Source organism: Prosopis cineraria, unplaced genomic scaffold (genome assembly GCF_029017545.1).
Source record: "Prosopis cineraria cultivar Desert tree isolate PC_DT_omini unplaced genomic scaffold, ASM2901754v1 PC8, whole genome shotgun sequence".
Lineage (NCBI taxonomy): Eukaryota > Viridiplantae > Streptophyta > Magnoliopsida > Fabales > Fabaceae > Prosopis > Prosopis cineraria.
In genome coordinates, this window is record NW_026555339.1 from 25,936,940 (window position 1) to 25,953,196 (window position 16,257).

General features: G+C 30.3%; 1 protein-coding gene across 1 annotated transcript; it reads left to right on the forward strand.

The window, feature by feature from the left end:
* Nucleotides 1–2,107: 2,107 nt before the first annotated feature.
* On the forward strand, nt 2,108–4,526 carry LOC129317594 (fasciclin-like arabinogalactan protein 2). Its single transcript, XM_054961916.1, has 2 exons — nt 2,108–2,576; nt 3,278–4,526. Exons 1-2 carry the CDS (start codon nt 2,141–2,143, stop codon nt 4,093–4,095), a joined length of 1,254 nt encoding a protein of 417 aa, XP_054817891.1. The 5' UTR covers nt 2,108–2,140; the 3' UTR covers nt 4,096–4,526.
* Nucleotides 4,527–16,257: the final 11,731 nt, after the last annotated feature.

Sequence of the window (16,257 nt, forward strand, 5' to 3'; positions counted from 1 at the left end):
ATAAAAATGTAATGCCAAATACATTACATTTTTTTAATAAATATTGAATTTAAATTTAATGATTAAAGTGCCTCATCCTTTTCAAATTAAAGATAATTTGAGATAAGATTACACATATTAATAAAATATAATAATAACACTTTACAAACTTTTTTTTAAATCAAAATTATAAATTTTCAAAAATGCCATACACATTTAATTATTAGTCTCTCAATTTAAAAATATACAGCATTTTTAATCAAATCTCACCCCCAATAAAGTAGTCACCTACTTTTAAACTAACTTTATCTTTTCATATTTATCTCTATTAAATACCCTATAATAAATATAAAGTCATTATTAATAAGAATATTTTTGAAAAAAACAATGATTACATCTCAAAAGATTAAAAATATTTTATATTTTTAAACATTTCACTCCTTAAAAAATGTCTTATATTTTTGAACGGAGGAAGTACATTATAACATCATTATTATTCTCTTTCCAATTGAAGAATAATATTAAAAAAGTATTATTAATAAAATTTTATTTTTTAAAAAATTATTTTATATTTTGGGATAACAAAATTTCTTTAAAATTGTCAAAGTAATTTACAACAATATAGGATTTTGAGCTATGCTTAGATTAAAGAAACTAAATATAACAAGTGCACATGAAACAAAAATAAAACAAGAAACTAAATAAATTTTCAATTTCTTTTATTTTAAAAAACTACTCCTTCCATGGTATAAAACATATTTTAGAAATCTTGTTTGATTAAAAATATAAAACATTAGTTAAATTTTATAATTATTTTTTAATTATATTCTTACTTCGTTTATTACTCTTTTGTTAAATAATAAATTAAAATTTTAATTATTAGTATTAAGATATTTATATAAAGTATAAAGGTATAATTGAAATGATGCAAATTTTTTAAAAAAATTAAAGTTTCAACTAATATTTTTTTAATATCATAAATTAATTACGAATCTATCATGTTTTAGTTCAGAGATAGTATATTACAGAATAGTTTTTTGTTTTTTAAAAAATATAACAACAACCAAACAAATCCTAAAAATATCTATATCGAATTAAGAATTTTAGATTAATGAAGTGAAAGAAAGTGGTGTAAGCAGTGAGCGTCGGTGGCAGGAGCCGGGACCATACACTAAATGGCACTGTAGAAAGAGCCAAGCTTGTTCAAAGGTATCGCCCTTTTGACTTCAATTACAATCATCCAACCCTTGCGGGCCCCACCTCCTGCCGCTCTTCCCTGATGCCGAGCTAGCATTACTTCTCTCTGCTCTCACGTTCACTGCATACGAAATCTATTTATGTATTATTTCTAAAATTTTAATTAATATAAATTATATGCTGCTTCACATCACAATATATATTATTAATAACTAATTTATATTAGTTAAAATTTTTAAAAATATTTTTATCTTTAAATCTATGCCCTTAAAATTTTCTAATAATTAATGTTTACGGCTTTTAAATATAAAGCATTTAAAGATAAAATTTAAAAAAAAAACAAGAGCATAAAAGGTAAAAAAAAACATAAAATTTATCAAATTTTCTATACTTAGAATTAAGAGATACTTTTAAAAAGTGAGTTATATTGTGATTTAAAAAGAATACATATTAACCAATTTGAATAATGATATCAGTTACAAATTTATAAATTATAACATTTTCGGTAAAAAAATTATTTATATTTATTTTTTTAAAAAATTACATGTCGGATTCTAGTTGTGCACCTAATAATTTTTTGAAAAAATATTTATGATAGACAATTTGCAGCCTTATTCCATTTGACACAAATACCTCGAGATCTAACTTTTTTTTTTCATCCAAAAAACTTACTATTCAGTCATTATCTTAAAACTAAACAACAAATTTGAATTTTAAAAATAATTAATCACACACCTTTTATGAATTTTCTGGCCATCCTTTGCTATAAATATTTTAGCCTATGTTTAAATTAGATTGGTTGAGATAAAAGTAAAGACATGCATTATTTAGCCTCCTCAAAATCACAACAATAAAAACAATAATACAACTTGCAAAGATTGTCCCACACACCTATGTTGTAAAGCAAGTATATATATAGAGGCCGTCAATCTCCAATCACTTTGATAGCAAATATTTTCTAAAAATGAGGAAATCACCAGTTATTCCCACCGCCACTACTCATGTGGTGTGCCTCATCCTATTATCGCTTACCTCAATTGCCAAGGCTGCCAATGGTGGCGGCGGCGGCAGCCACAACATCACTCGCATTCTGGCCAAGCACCCTGACTTCTCCACTTTCAACCACTACCTCTCCGCCACTCACCTCGCTGACGAGATCAACCGCCGCCGCACCATCACTGTCCTCGCCGTCGACAACGCCGGCATGTCCGATCTCCTCTCCAAACATTTCAACATCTACACTCTCAAGAACGTCCTCTCCCTCCATGTCTTAGCCGATTACTTCGGCGCCAAGAAACTGCATCAGATCTCCAACCGCACCACCTTGGTTTCCTCCCTGTTTCAGGCCACCGGAGCCGCTTCCGGTACCTCCGGCTATATCAACATCACCGACGTCAGAGGTAAGCATGCACAGGCTCCTTCAGCCATTTGAATCTATTTTCTGTGAATTCTGGGTCAAACTGGTTAATTTACAGACTTGGGCGTTTCGCAACTTTCCTTATATGTGTAAATTACATGAAGGATCAATGAATTTTATCAAAATTGTAAAAGGTTATTAATTATATTTAACATTTCATAAGATCCTTTAAGATTATAAATAAATTACCCATTTACCTCCTTTGATTTTTTATAAATTATACATATATTTTTTTATTTTTGAAAAATATAAATATATGTTACTAAAAATTTCAGAAAATTATATAAAATTTCATTTTTTTAATTTCTTATAAATTTTATAATAATTTCTATAAATAAAATTCAAGAAAAAAATGATGTGATTTGCGGTAATTTTTTTTATAAGTTGAAATTTGAAGATGAATTACATTGGAATGGATTCACTGAATGGGATCCGTTGACTTTGTGATATCACTACAAAAAATTTATTGGGTTTTATTTTTTAAAAGGATTTTGATGTATCTCGTAAGCCTGGAGGAGATTGTCTTATAATTTCATCAAAATTTAGGGTCAGTTTATAAAATTTTAAAATTCACTCTTGAAACTCTTTGCTCAGTTGAATCTGAAGAAAAACTAGTCTGGAAATTCACTGGGATTTCTCCGTTCTGACATTTGATATTTGGATCGCATTTTGGTGATGACGAAGGTGGTAAAGTAGGGTTTGGAGCTGAAGACAACGATGGACTCAATTCCTACTACGTAAAATCAGTCTTTGAAATCCCTTACGTCATCTCTGTTCTTCAGATCAGTCATCCTCTTTCTTCTCCTGATGCTGAAGCTCCAACCTCTGGACCAGGCCTCGTCAATCTCACCATTATCATGGCCAAACAAGGTTGCAAGGGCTTCGCCGATCTCCTCCGGCCGTCGAAAGCTCTGCCCGCTTTCGAACACAACGTCGATGGCGGCTTAACGGTGTTTTGCCCAACCGACGACGCCGTCAGCTCCTTCCTTCCCAAGTACAAGAACCTCACCGACTCCGAGAAGGAGTCGTTACTGTTATATCACGGCGTTCCTGAGTACGAGACCCTTCAAATGTTGAGGTCCCATAATGGGATTATCAACACTTTGGCCACTGAAGGAGCCAACAAGTTTGATTTTACAGTGAATAGTAAAGGTGAAGATGTTATATTAAAGACCAAAGTCGTGACTTCGAACATAGTTGGCACGTTGATCGATCAAGATCCTGTTGTGGTGTACAAGATTGATAAGGTTTTGTTGCCCAGAGAACTATTTAAGGAGGCGCCGGCATTGACGCCGGCGGAGTCTCCTAAGCCGGCGAAGAAGAAGAAGAAGGGGGCTTCGTCAGAGCATGCTGATTCACCGGACTCCGCCGACTCGCCGGATTCGGTTTCAGATAATCAAAAAGCTGCCGATGATGATAGCGGATCAACTGGTTTAAACAATAATGGCTTCAGGTTTATCGCGCTTGTGGCAACTTGGGTAATGGGGTTTTTACTTCTATAACAAGAAACTAAGTAATTAAATTAATCCATACAATTGAAGAAAAATATGCAATTTGATCTTCGAAGCACATGTATGTCTTGATGTTTTAATTTTTAGAGATTTAATTTTTCACACGAGTTTGTGGTTCGTCAACCATACAAACTTTTCGATGTGAAGAATACATAATTCCAAAAATTAAAATTTCAAGTGATGTTATTGGGAAGGGATCAAATCGTCAGTGCAGTGTGTGATCTGAAAATACATCATAGAAAAGAATATGGATGTACCTCAGTGTCGGCATACTTTTGTGTTTTTTTTATTTTTTTGGTGGGTGATTGTCGGTACACAGCTCATGGACACGTGCGAGATTCTTTCTTTTCTTTGTTTTATTTCATGTTTTCTTTTTTGTTTTGTGAAAGAAATAAAAATATCAGACCCGCTCGTTTGGAATACTATCTGTCATGTCTTTCCTTTTCTTTTTTTTTTTTAATAAATATATAATTCGGATTTGATTTGTCATTTTCAGTGCGGATGGCACTCTCCAGACTGTACTAGCTGGAACTTTGCAAATAGACAATTTTTAATTTGACGTACACGTTATGGTTTGGTGGTATTTTATTTATCGGTCTCTGGGATGATTGTGGTACTATGCTAGTTAAACTTCCAATTACATTCAAGAATTCAGAAGGAAAACTATTTACAAATAAAAATTAATATGAAATGAATTATTATTAAAATAAAAAATAAATTTTTTAAATGATATTTGTTTTTAATTTTTATCTGTGAATAATTATTTTTTCAAATTTTTGGATGTAATTTTCCTTTAAATTTTAAATAAATACTCCCTCTTTATGTTAAAATATAATTGCTGCCTTAAGCACAATTATTTGGGCTGAAGTAATACGTTTGTCCCGAACTCAGTTAGTTCTTCTAAAAGGAGAGGAGCTAGGGGAATTAAAAACCACCCAAAAATGGGAAAAGCTTTGAAAACAATTGCAGGTAATGACTATAGTAATGTGGAGCATGAAACTATGACAAAATTATCACTTTGTTTGTACCTACAAAGAGAGCAGTCACACATATAGGTCTTTTCAACTTCTTCAATCCCAATGAAATTGAATACTTAGTCTAGCCAAATTAGACACTACCCCCTTCCGCAAATCAGAAATAATTCCCTTAAAACAACATGCATTTAGTAGAGTAGTGAACTCTCTAACATTTTTCTTTCAGTTTTTTATCTCATATTTTCTATAATTTCTTTCATATCATTATCAATATTATGTCTGCTTTCACTACACAATTCTCCTATTTTTGATCTCCACCTTTACTTCTTTATTTTCATTATTATTATTTTTTTGAATAAAAGTCATACCATTCACCTAAAGATTATGGACCTATTTGGCAACCTATTTTGGGAACAGTTTTCTGTTCTCCAAAATAAAAGAACTAAAAAACTTGTTTGGTAATGTGTTTTCAAAATGTATTTTAGAGAATAAAAAATAAAATATTGTTTCAGAGAACAGAAAAATAAAAATAACTTTCAGGTGTTCTGGAATTATTGTTTTAAAGAATAAAAAAAATCAGAAAAATATTTATTTTTATTATTATTTTTTGTTCTCAGAACATGTTTTACAAAACACTAGTTTTTAAAATAATAAAATAAAAACAGTTTCAAACAACCCCTATATTTCATAGAAAGATGATTTCTTTCCCTTACCTCCTCCTCTCCGAGCTAACAAGGAGGATGGTTAATGAAATGGCTGAAATTAGGCATGATTTGTGCAAACTTTGCCATAGAGTGAGCCAATCTAATATGATACCTGTGCATAAAAATTAATTTTTCATTCCAGTTTCTTCATATAAGAACGTGTTGTGGCCAAATTCCTAATGTTAATTATGAGATTGCATTTCCATGGATAGTACTAATGGTCTAAATTTACCTTTATTTATTTCATCAAATTTAATTTATTATATTATATTGTTATAACCAACTTTTTTTTATTGTTTGATCATAGAGCCCAAAACAATGCAATAAGGCTAACGATTGTGGCTATAATATCATCAAATATATGAAATACATATTACATTAGAACATGGGTTGAATGGGACTATGTTAGCAAAGTAGGTCTTCTATATCTACTTTATTAATTTTTTAAAAACTTACAATAGGAATAACTTATTCCTAAACCTCTGAACCTTTTTCCTTTTTAACACTCAAACTAGAAATAGTAAAAAGTTAAAAGAAAGGGTTGATTATAACTAATTAGTAACTAAGGTTCCTTTACCCTATGTAATTGTATATTAATTAATATTTTTTTAAAAAACAAAGCATAAATGTGACATACGATACTAAAATCACAATTTCACATATATCTCATGTTATATTTGTATAAATCATTTTAACATAGTACCCTCATTTTCTATAAGTCATGTCACAAGACGCATTACCACAATACTAACAATCATGTGACAATGGCCTAATCAAATATAACAATGCATATTGCCACAATAATAACAATTATGTCATAATGGCATGATCAAATATCATGGCTTGTCATAAACTTAACAACCATGTAACACATTGGATAATATGAGTGATCAAATCAACCTTATATCATCCTTATACTTTCTGAGTGAAACCATAGGTTATAAATCAAACAAGACTCTGCTCGTGTGAATGAACTACCCAAGTTCATCAATTATGGGAGCAACTAGGCCAAAGATCACCATTCTCACTCTTTGACCATGACTTCTCCCATTCTTGAATCCCTAAGGTGTCATAAACCTTAAATTAGTCTTCTTAAGGAACAAGTGGAGACAAGTTAGGTTTAAGTCCCCTAGCAGACAATGGGACAATCTCTCAACAAACAATGAGATAGTGACTACCTCATGATTCTAATGGTTGGTAGCCATGCCAGCTTTCGATTCTAATGATAAGTAACCAATACCATATGAATTTTATCACTATTCCTTTCCTTAGGCAAACTCCCACTAATACAATCATACAATGTCTTATGCATAGATAGCATGTTACCAACTATAGCAATGTGCCCAATTATTTATTAACATTTATATTGTAGTAATGATTTATCTTATCTGAATATATATTTCTAAGGGCACTTAAGCATCCAAGAATAGTTTCACATAATGCATAATATCACATATTCTACTTTTCATCATTTCATCATCATATATTCACATCACATTGCTCACAGCAATATATCACCACTTTTGTTATATACATATCATGCTTTCCTAACAACACATAATTATTTATTCTCATGTTATAATTTCATCTTCGTCACATATTCCATAGATATCACAATTATTATCATGACTAAATGTGTGATTTTGATCATTTATTCATCATGTTATAGTTTAGAACTCATTATAGACTCATTTATGCTTTTCAAAACATGCTACATAATAGAAAATAAGAAACTTCAACTATTCTTGCTAATCACATATCATTTTAGCAAAGTAAATAAATTAACATATAACTACACAAAATAGATTTCACTGGTTACCTTAAACCTTTGAGTGGTCAAATGTTTACCCCTCTACTATTGCTTCTAAAGTTTGATGTTAAGCTCAAACTAGTACACATATAACTAATATACAATTAACCATATCCATACTCATCAATATCATCATTTACACAATTTCAACACCTAAAATATCCAATGCTCTTATTTCTAGCATTTAGATTTACCCATTAAATTTATTAACTTCCATTAACCCCAACTAACTTCATTAAATTCTTAGCTCACTATTAATGGTATTCAAACCTTCCTAAGCACCTTATCAAATGACAAAATACAGCCATAAATACTCCCTAACTACTAAAGATGAGCATGGCCTTCAATCTTAAGTTTAGATAACTCAAACAATTCTCATTAACTCTATTTAAGTTAATAGGGTGGGACCCATAACCTCTATAGACTAAAAATCATTTCCTAAACACAAACCCTAAATAAAAACTTTGAAAAAGTTGTAAAGAAAGGAAGGAGAAAGGTTATGAAGCTTACCTTAGGTCTTTGCAACCTTAAAGATACTCCCAATCCTTCAAAAATGCTAGCCATAGCATAGCTCTTGAGTTCTCTCTATTTCCTTCTTATTCTATCTCTCTCTTCCCTTCTATTTTCATGTTTGATTCATGATTTATTATTGTAAAATTTTGTCCATGCATTGTGCAAAGAGGTTCTTCGTGCTTCCTAGCTAAATGTATAGTGGCACACATTGCATGCACTGTGGCATATGATATAGAGTCATTCTTCTTTATTTTTTCCTCTATTTTGATGTCCAAGTGACCTTACTTTGCTCCAAACCCAAATTCAAGGCTAAAATCACAACCTAATGTATTCATTAGCCCTATTTGACCACATACCAAATTAATTTACATAATCATTATTATTTAGCCTAATTAATCAAGTTTTAATTTTTAGGATGTTATAGTTTCATTTTCCTAATGTTCTCTTGAATCATAGGATCATGGCTCCTTATATTTGTATTAAGAAACATCTTAATTTTTGATATTTTCATAAAATAAGAGTTTGAAGTAGGATATGATGACCTAGAAATTAACCTTGTAATCTTCTTAAATGGCTTTAAGAAGGTGGACATTGCATTAGCTCTAGCTCACTCATCATGTGTGAGATAAAATTATAATTTGTATAATTTACAACCATGTATACAAAAAATGATAATATTTAATTTCACTCTCAAGCATTGTGTAAGTGGAGTTCCATCTAGTGGGCATATCTAACCATAAGCCCATTGAGGTGTCAATGTTACCAATATACTCAACACATTGTTTAAAAAGAATCAACTTTGCTTAGACCCACTTGGATACCATCTTTATAAACATGTCCCAAGAAAGTAACTTTATCAAGCAAGAATTCATATTTAGAGAATTTGGCATAAAGTTGTTGCTCACTCAACATTTGTAAGAAAGTCACAAGTACTGTTAATACTCCTCAGAGCTCCTTGAATATATTAGAATATCATCAATGAAAGCGATCATGAAATTATCAAGGAATGGTCTAAACACCCAATTGATCATATCTATGAATGCTACCGGTATATTAATTAAACCAAATGGCATTACAAAAAATTCATAATGACAATATTGAATTCTAAACATAGTCTTTAGTATGTCCTCCTTCTTGATCTTTAATTGGTTATAACTCGAACATAAGTCTATTTTTGAAAAATATTGAGCTCCTTACAACTGGTCAAAAAGATCATTAATCCAAGGTAGTGGGTACTTATTTTTCATCGCCACCTTATTAAATTGCCAATAGTCAATGTAAAGTCTTAATGACCTATCATTCTTCTTCATAAAGAGTGCTGATGCTCCCTAAGGAGATGTGCTAGGTAAGATAAATCCCTTATCTAATAATTCTTGTAATTGAGTCTTTAGTTCTCTCTCAGCTTAAAAGGTGCCATTTTGTAAAGCAGAATAGAAATTAGTTGAGTGTTCGAAACTAAGTCAATAGCAAATTCAATCTCTCAATCAGGTGGCAATCTAGGTAGTTCTTCTGGAAAAACATTAGGAAATTCCTTATCCATATATCTTACCATAGCTAAGAACCCTTGACAACCCTTCATCAGTAACCGTTAGGAATTAATAGTTCTTTTTATAGAACTTCTTTGCAGTACAAAGGGGTTTCACCTGAAATATCAAACTTCACCACTTTCAAGTGACAATCCACGATAGAATAATCGGAAGCTAACTAGTCTATGCCTAATATCACATCAAAATCAATCATATCAAGTATTATCAAATCAATAAGGGTTTCTTAGGAGACACTTCACAAAGACTATACACATTCAAAGCAATCAAAGGTTCCTATACTGGAGTACCAATTATAAATGAATTATCAAGTTTGATAGGTTCTTTACCCAACCTCTTAGTAAAATAAACCAGCATATATGTGTAAGTTATAATACCTATAACAATAGCATTTGAAGATCTAGCATCCTACCTCATCATAGCATAAACTCTTGCTCGTCCTTGCCTTAAAGAAGACTATCCTCACCTTACATTTCCTCTTTCGAACATACCCCTACTGGTTGAAGTAGGAGTGGCCCCAACAAGTGGAATTGAAGATGAAGTAGAGAAAAAGGAGGTCGAATTGATCCATGGCTTAACATAGACAATTCCTTCTTAAATGGCCTATTTTCCCATACTCAAAGTAGGCGCTAGACACCCTATGGCATGGTCCTGAATGGTATTTCCCACAACTAACATAAGGAACTCTAGTGTGACCCAATTAATTTAAAACTAACTAAGCTTGTAGCCTAACATTGTTGAAATTAGATCTCATAACAAGAGTACTTGCTAATGTTAAACCATATGATTTAGGTCTAGGTTGTATGGCATGAAAGCGAGATTGACCTGAAAATTGATGACTCTTAGAGGAAAAACTAGGAAATTTCTCATCATTCTATCTCTTGCGCTTCTTAGAAGTTGCTTCCTCTACCTTATGCTGATTTTTTATTCTTAATGCACTATCTATGATTTCAATATAGGTAACATCACAACCCAATATAGGGGCTATGTTGTCATATATATTATATATATCTATTGATAATCTGTGCACAAATATGCTAATTTGTTCCCTTTCAATCGACATTATGGGAAGTAAAAGAAGATAACTGACACTACTGTCGACTAGCATTAAAATTAATAAAAACTAGATTTTACAGTAAAACACAGCTTAGGTCGTTTCCCTAAAAGCCAATGGAGTAACTATTTGAATTATGATAATGAAAAGGTAAATAATGGGGGAATTTTTTATTATAGAATTAATTTTAAAAAATATAAATTAAAATTAAATAAATAAAGAAAATTCAACTAAGAAAAATATCAAGAACAAGCAATGCAATATATCACAACCAGATCACCTAAACTTAAACTTCCTTGTCCACAAGATAAATTAATTTTATTTAACTTTGTTATTCTATTTTTATTATACATTTCCTAAATTATCATTCAAGAATTAAACATGAAATTAAGTTATAGATTAATTAAAATCTCTCTTAATTTACAACTTAATAACTATTCTATTTTACCCCCCATAAGAAACAAAGCATGGATAACCACCTAAGTCAAGTGAAATTACTCTTATGATGCTATATCAATCAATTATAGCAAGTAAAACCTTAGATAAAATTTATAACTCAAAAAACATGTAATAAAGCTACTCTAATCAGTAATAGAATTAAAGTATAAAATTTAGAGGTAGAGAGAAGAAGAGTAAATTAGAATAAAGCTAAAATAAAATCTTTCTTGAATATCAAAGACTCTGATTAAAATTTAAGATCATAGTTTGTGATTGATCACACCTAAAAATTTAACTCCCTATAGAACTAAAAATTAAATAACATGCTGCAAGAAAGAGAGAAGCCATTGCTTGAAGAGCTATCACCGTCCGTCTGCTCTGTTCTGTTTTAACTCCCTTTTTCCTTCTTAAAAGTCACCTCCTGTTATTGCTTTGTAAATAAAGTGGATGATGTGTTCCTGTGCGTACGGCTAAAGCAAAACTAATAATAAAATGATAAATAACACTAATTGAAAACTATACTAAATAACCTAAGATAAATTTAAACAAAATTTTAGATATTTTATTCTTAATTTGATATCCAAGTATGCCCATATTCTTCTTATCCAAAATAATTTTTATTAATATGTTCCAAATTAAATCTAGAAGATTTGCACAAATAGAGAAAAAATTTAAATATCAATTGTATAGAAACTATTAAAGATATCATTTATATTTGAAAATCAAAATTTAAATAGTTAAAATCTAAAGGAAGAAGATTGGCTAATAAAATCAAATAATATCTAATTAAACTTAATTAGCCTCAAATAAATATTTAAAAGTCTAAATTAAAGGAAAAAATATATAAAATTGTCATTTATCAATAACTCTGTGAACTTTTGATCATATTCTACTATTGGCATTCCCTTACCACATTTTAAAGCTAAAAACTCTTCAATTTTTGCATCTCTAGTATGTTGAGGTAGATAGTGATTTAAAAAGGTAGTTTTAAACTCCTCCCATAACAAAGACGGTACCTTAGTTGCATGTAGACTTGGGACTGTTTTTGCCCAAGTGCTTGCTACTCCTTGAAGTTGGAATACTGTGAATTCAACATACTAAATATCAAGGTATCTCAAGACTCGACATCTCTTCTTAATTCCCTCAAGAAATTCAATTGGGTCTTCTCATGCATTGGTTCTCGAGAAGGAAGGTAGATTTAGTTTCATAAATTCTGACAACTTTTCTGCAAGCTATTCCTCTTGCATATCATGTGTAAAGAGGACATCATGTTCCTTAGATTGAAAATTTGAATGTCCAACCTTGAAAAGAATATCTTGGAGAGACCTAAAGGTTTGGCCACCCTTAGTCCTAGTTCTACTTCGATGCTGACATCTATCTCTTAGGGGTACATCATTTGTTAAGAAAGTTCTACCAAAAACCCTATTGCTATTAGGACTTCTAATTGATACTCAACATTTGGGTGGCATATTTCACTATATAAGGAGACAAAAGAAATATTTAGTTCAAAATACAAATCTATACAACAACGGAAATTGATGACAAGAAGCAAAACAACATTAAAAAATGCTTCCATTATGATTATACCCTAGTTCATAATGATAATTGAGACCCTACTGAAAAGGTCTTGCTCCACATAGCTATGAAAAGCTTAAGCTCTGATACAAATCTATTACACTGTAAAATTAGAGGGTGATTGACACAAGGGTGAACCACATCACACATCCTTGTAAGCCTCAAATCAAAATATCATTCTATTTCTAAAATGTAATTAGATTTATATTTAACATTTTTGATACTAAATAAGATAACAAAGCTTTAATGCTTTTGTAAAAATTTTAGTAGAATCTCCCCTATGAATAGAATCTCCTAAAAATACTGCAATACAAATTTTTTACAAAACTATCATACCAATCAGGAGCTCCTTCCAACTAACAAATAGTATATATATATATATATATATATCAAATAAAAACCCTATCTATAACTTATGTGAAACACCTAATCATACTTTTGAAATAAAATACATAAATGTTTATAGTTACATCAAAAGGAGAAATTTCAGTCAACTTTCTACTTAGTACGTCTAAAAGTCCTCAAGGATTGGTAGAAGGATTGGCATCAGCTAAGGTATCTAAGATCAAAATAAATTTTCAGTGAATAACATTCCAATAATAAATAATTGAATATGAATAAAAGGAAAGTTTGAAATAACTATGTGCTAAAGAGATAATAATTTTTACAAACAAGTATTTAATAAACTTTGGCATACAAAGAGCTCCATACAACTTTAAATAAAATCTTCAATCAACAAATTATCATAGGAAATATTATTATCATTTGATTTCAAGAAAATAAATAAATGAAATAAATAATTATAAATAAATTACTAATTATAACCAATAGGATATAAAGTCACCAAATAATTAAATTCATATTTATAAAGACTTATCAGAACAATTAACAAATGTAGATACACAATCCATGGAGGTAAATAATTGAATGTGGCTTATGCTATTAAGACAAATGTAGACATACGATACACGAGGGTAAATAACTAAACACAGCCTAAGCTACAAAACAAATATGGACACATAGTCTATGAGGGTAATGCTAATCAAATGCGACTTGAAGTCATGAAAATCAAATGCAAGTGCAAGACCTATGAATAATAAATGTGAGAATAAAGCTCACAAAAAATAAACTAGATAGTCATTAACTGAGGCGCATTAAGGGCTAATGAAACTACTGTGAGCAACCAATTCTTGTATAAAGTTCCTTTCAAATTTATTTTCAAACAAGAGAAAAAAATAATCACTATTAAAATAAAATTTTTATTTTGAATGTCAAACTCGTATGAATCATTTTTTTTTATATCAATCTAATATTTTCTAGAATAAATTTTCATAATTAAAGTCCAAACTTGCATTTATGGATTAACTAACATTTCAAATTTGGTATAGAAAATTTCACAAATAAAGTAAATTAATAAACAAAATATCCAATAATTACATTATTGTTATTAAAATAATTTTCATAAAAATATAATATTTTAGTAAGGAACTCTTATTGAAAAATCAATTGGGACACTATCCAACTACCTAAAATTTCTAGAGTTTAAAATTTACCACTCAACTTCAATCAAATTTCTCCTCTTCCAAATACCCTATAAATCATATTAAGATTTTTATTAAATATTCAATGAGTATAATAATTCCTTTCCAACCTCATCACCACTAATATTAAACTATAATACATTCAAAACTTTAAAAAAAAAATCAAGGCTTTACACTTTTAAAACCCTTGTCATTTGATCAAGGCATCAAATGTATATATAATTTCCACCTCACTCATAAAAACTCTAGCATTCAAATATTTCCTCAACAAATTATCCATCTCCGAGAATTCAACCAATCACATATTATTAATTTTTTTTTTTGTGAAATCTCCTTTGCAACTTTCAAGTTGAGTTTATAGATTAATAATAACACCCATTTTAAACATACTTCTCATAATAATCAATAAAATTTTACAAGAATACCAAAGATTGAATAAAACTCCCCTAACAGACATTTTGTCTATCACCTTGCAAGCATAATTCATTAAACTAATACTAACCTCTTTCTTCTTAATTTCACTTCCTTAAAATTTTACATTATCAATATTATAATCAATAATCCAATCAAATTCAATTAAAACTCAAATCCACACCATTATCTTCTCCTTTTTATTACTACAAACTTCAACCTAAGCTTCCACTCCATACACAACGCACATAGTCATGGACAACAACAACCAAAAGGAAGATTGCAGCTCCAATTATCCATTCAATCATTCACGCACATAAACGATAATGGCTAAGTAGGCTCAAGACTTCTTTACCTCCATTGACATTGATAGACATAGGGAGGAAGGGATGACAATAGGTATAGGGGAAAAATGACATCCAACAAAATGAACCTCCCATAGCATAGATTCTTTAAACAATAGGATAAAAGGTTAAAGCTTCCACCTTAAATGATGCATGGCGCATAAACAAAGAAAGAAGGAGGTAATGGCATCCCTAAACAGTGAAGAAAGAGGGACTATCACCATAAACAAAGGAAGGATAAGGAGATTGGGGTTGACATAACAAGTAAGAGGAAGAAAGAGATCTTAGCTCACTTATACAACCACACCGACAGTGAAGAAGAAAGGACATTGTTGACTTGGAATAGAGGAAGGAAAAATAGAAGCCACAAGTTGATTGATTAGTGTTAGATAGAGTAGTGGCACCCACATAACCCATGGTTGGCAACGGAGAGGGCAAAGGTGAAGATGTAATGGAAGAATTAAAGAATGGAGAGGTCAGAGTTTTTCTTCTCTCTCTTAGGTTTTAGGAAAAATTGAAGAAGAAGGTGAAGATTTTTATCAGATTTGAAGGAGGCTAATTTAGTAATTTCATAAAGAAAAAGCAAAATAAAACCCCCTCTAGTCTTAGCTAGATTCGAACTTAGGACTTGTTGGAAGGAACTTGCATAGCTACCACTACATCATCTTTCTTTCTTGTCATAATTGTCCTAAGCATTAATATAAACACACTTTAAACAAATTATCATATATTTATTTTTTTATTAGGGCTATTACATTGCTACAAACATTAGTTACCTTGCTCTTACTCTTTTGTGATTGTGAGGTAGACATTATATTGGAGTTTACTACTGTATCAAAGTCCAAAAAACAAACTACTCACAAATCAAAGCAGAATTGAATGCCCATGCAAAACACAAAATGCTAAAAGGTAAAAGCTGTAACATCCTAAAATTTTAAGACTCGAATTTATTTTAAAAATAAAATAAAATATTTATAATTAAATTAAAATTTAGAATAATTTGATAGAGGTCTAGAGTTTGAATTTTTCTCAAAAAAAGTTTGGTTTTATTGGATTTTTAACTATGAAAAAAATTACCAAAGTTGATCGGGGCTTTTGTGTGATAATAAAAAACGTTGGGCCCTTTCTTGTAATTTGCCCCAAAGTGTTAGATCAGCATTTTAAAGTACAAAATGGACGCAAAAATGAAATGGAACAAAGAAAAAGAAAATAAATGAACGGGAGAGAGGAAGAAGAGCGGAGAAA

Coding starts and splice junctions, on each gene's coding strand:
- LOC129317594 (XM_054961916.1), top strand. CDS start 2,141: ATGAGGAAATCACCAGTTATTCCCACCGCCACTACTCATGTGGTGTGC. Junction 2,577..3,277: donor CAACATCACCGACGTCAGAG/GTAAGCATGCAC, acceptor GTGATGACGAAG/GTGGTAAAGTAGGGTTTGGA.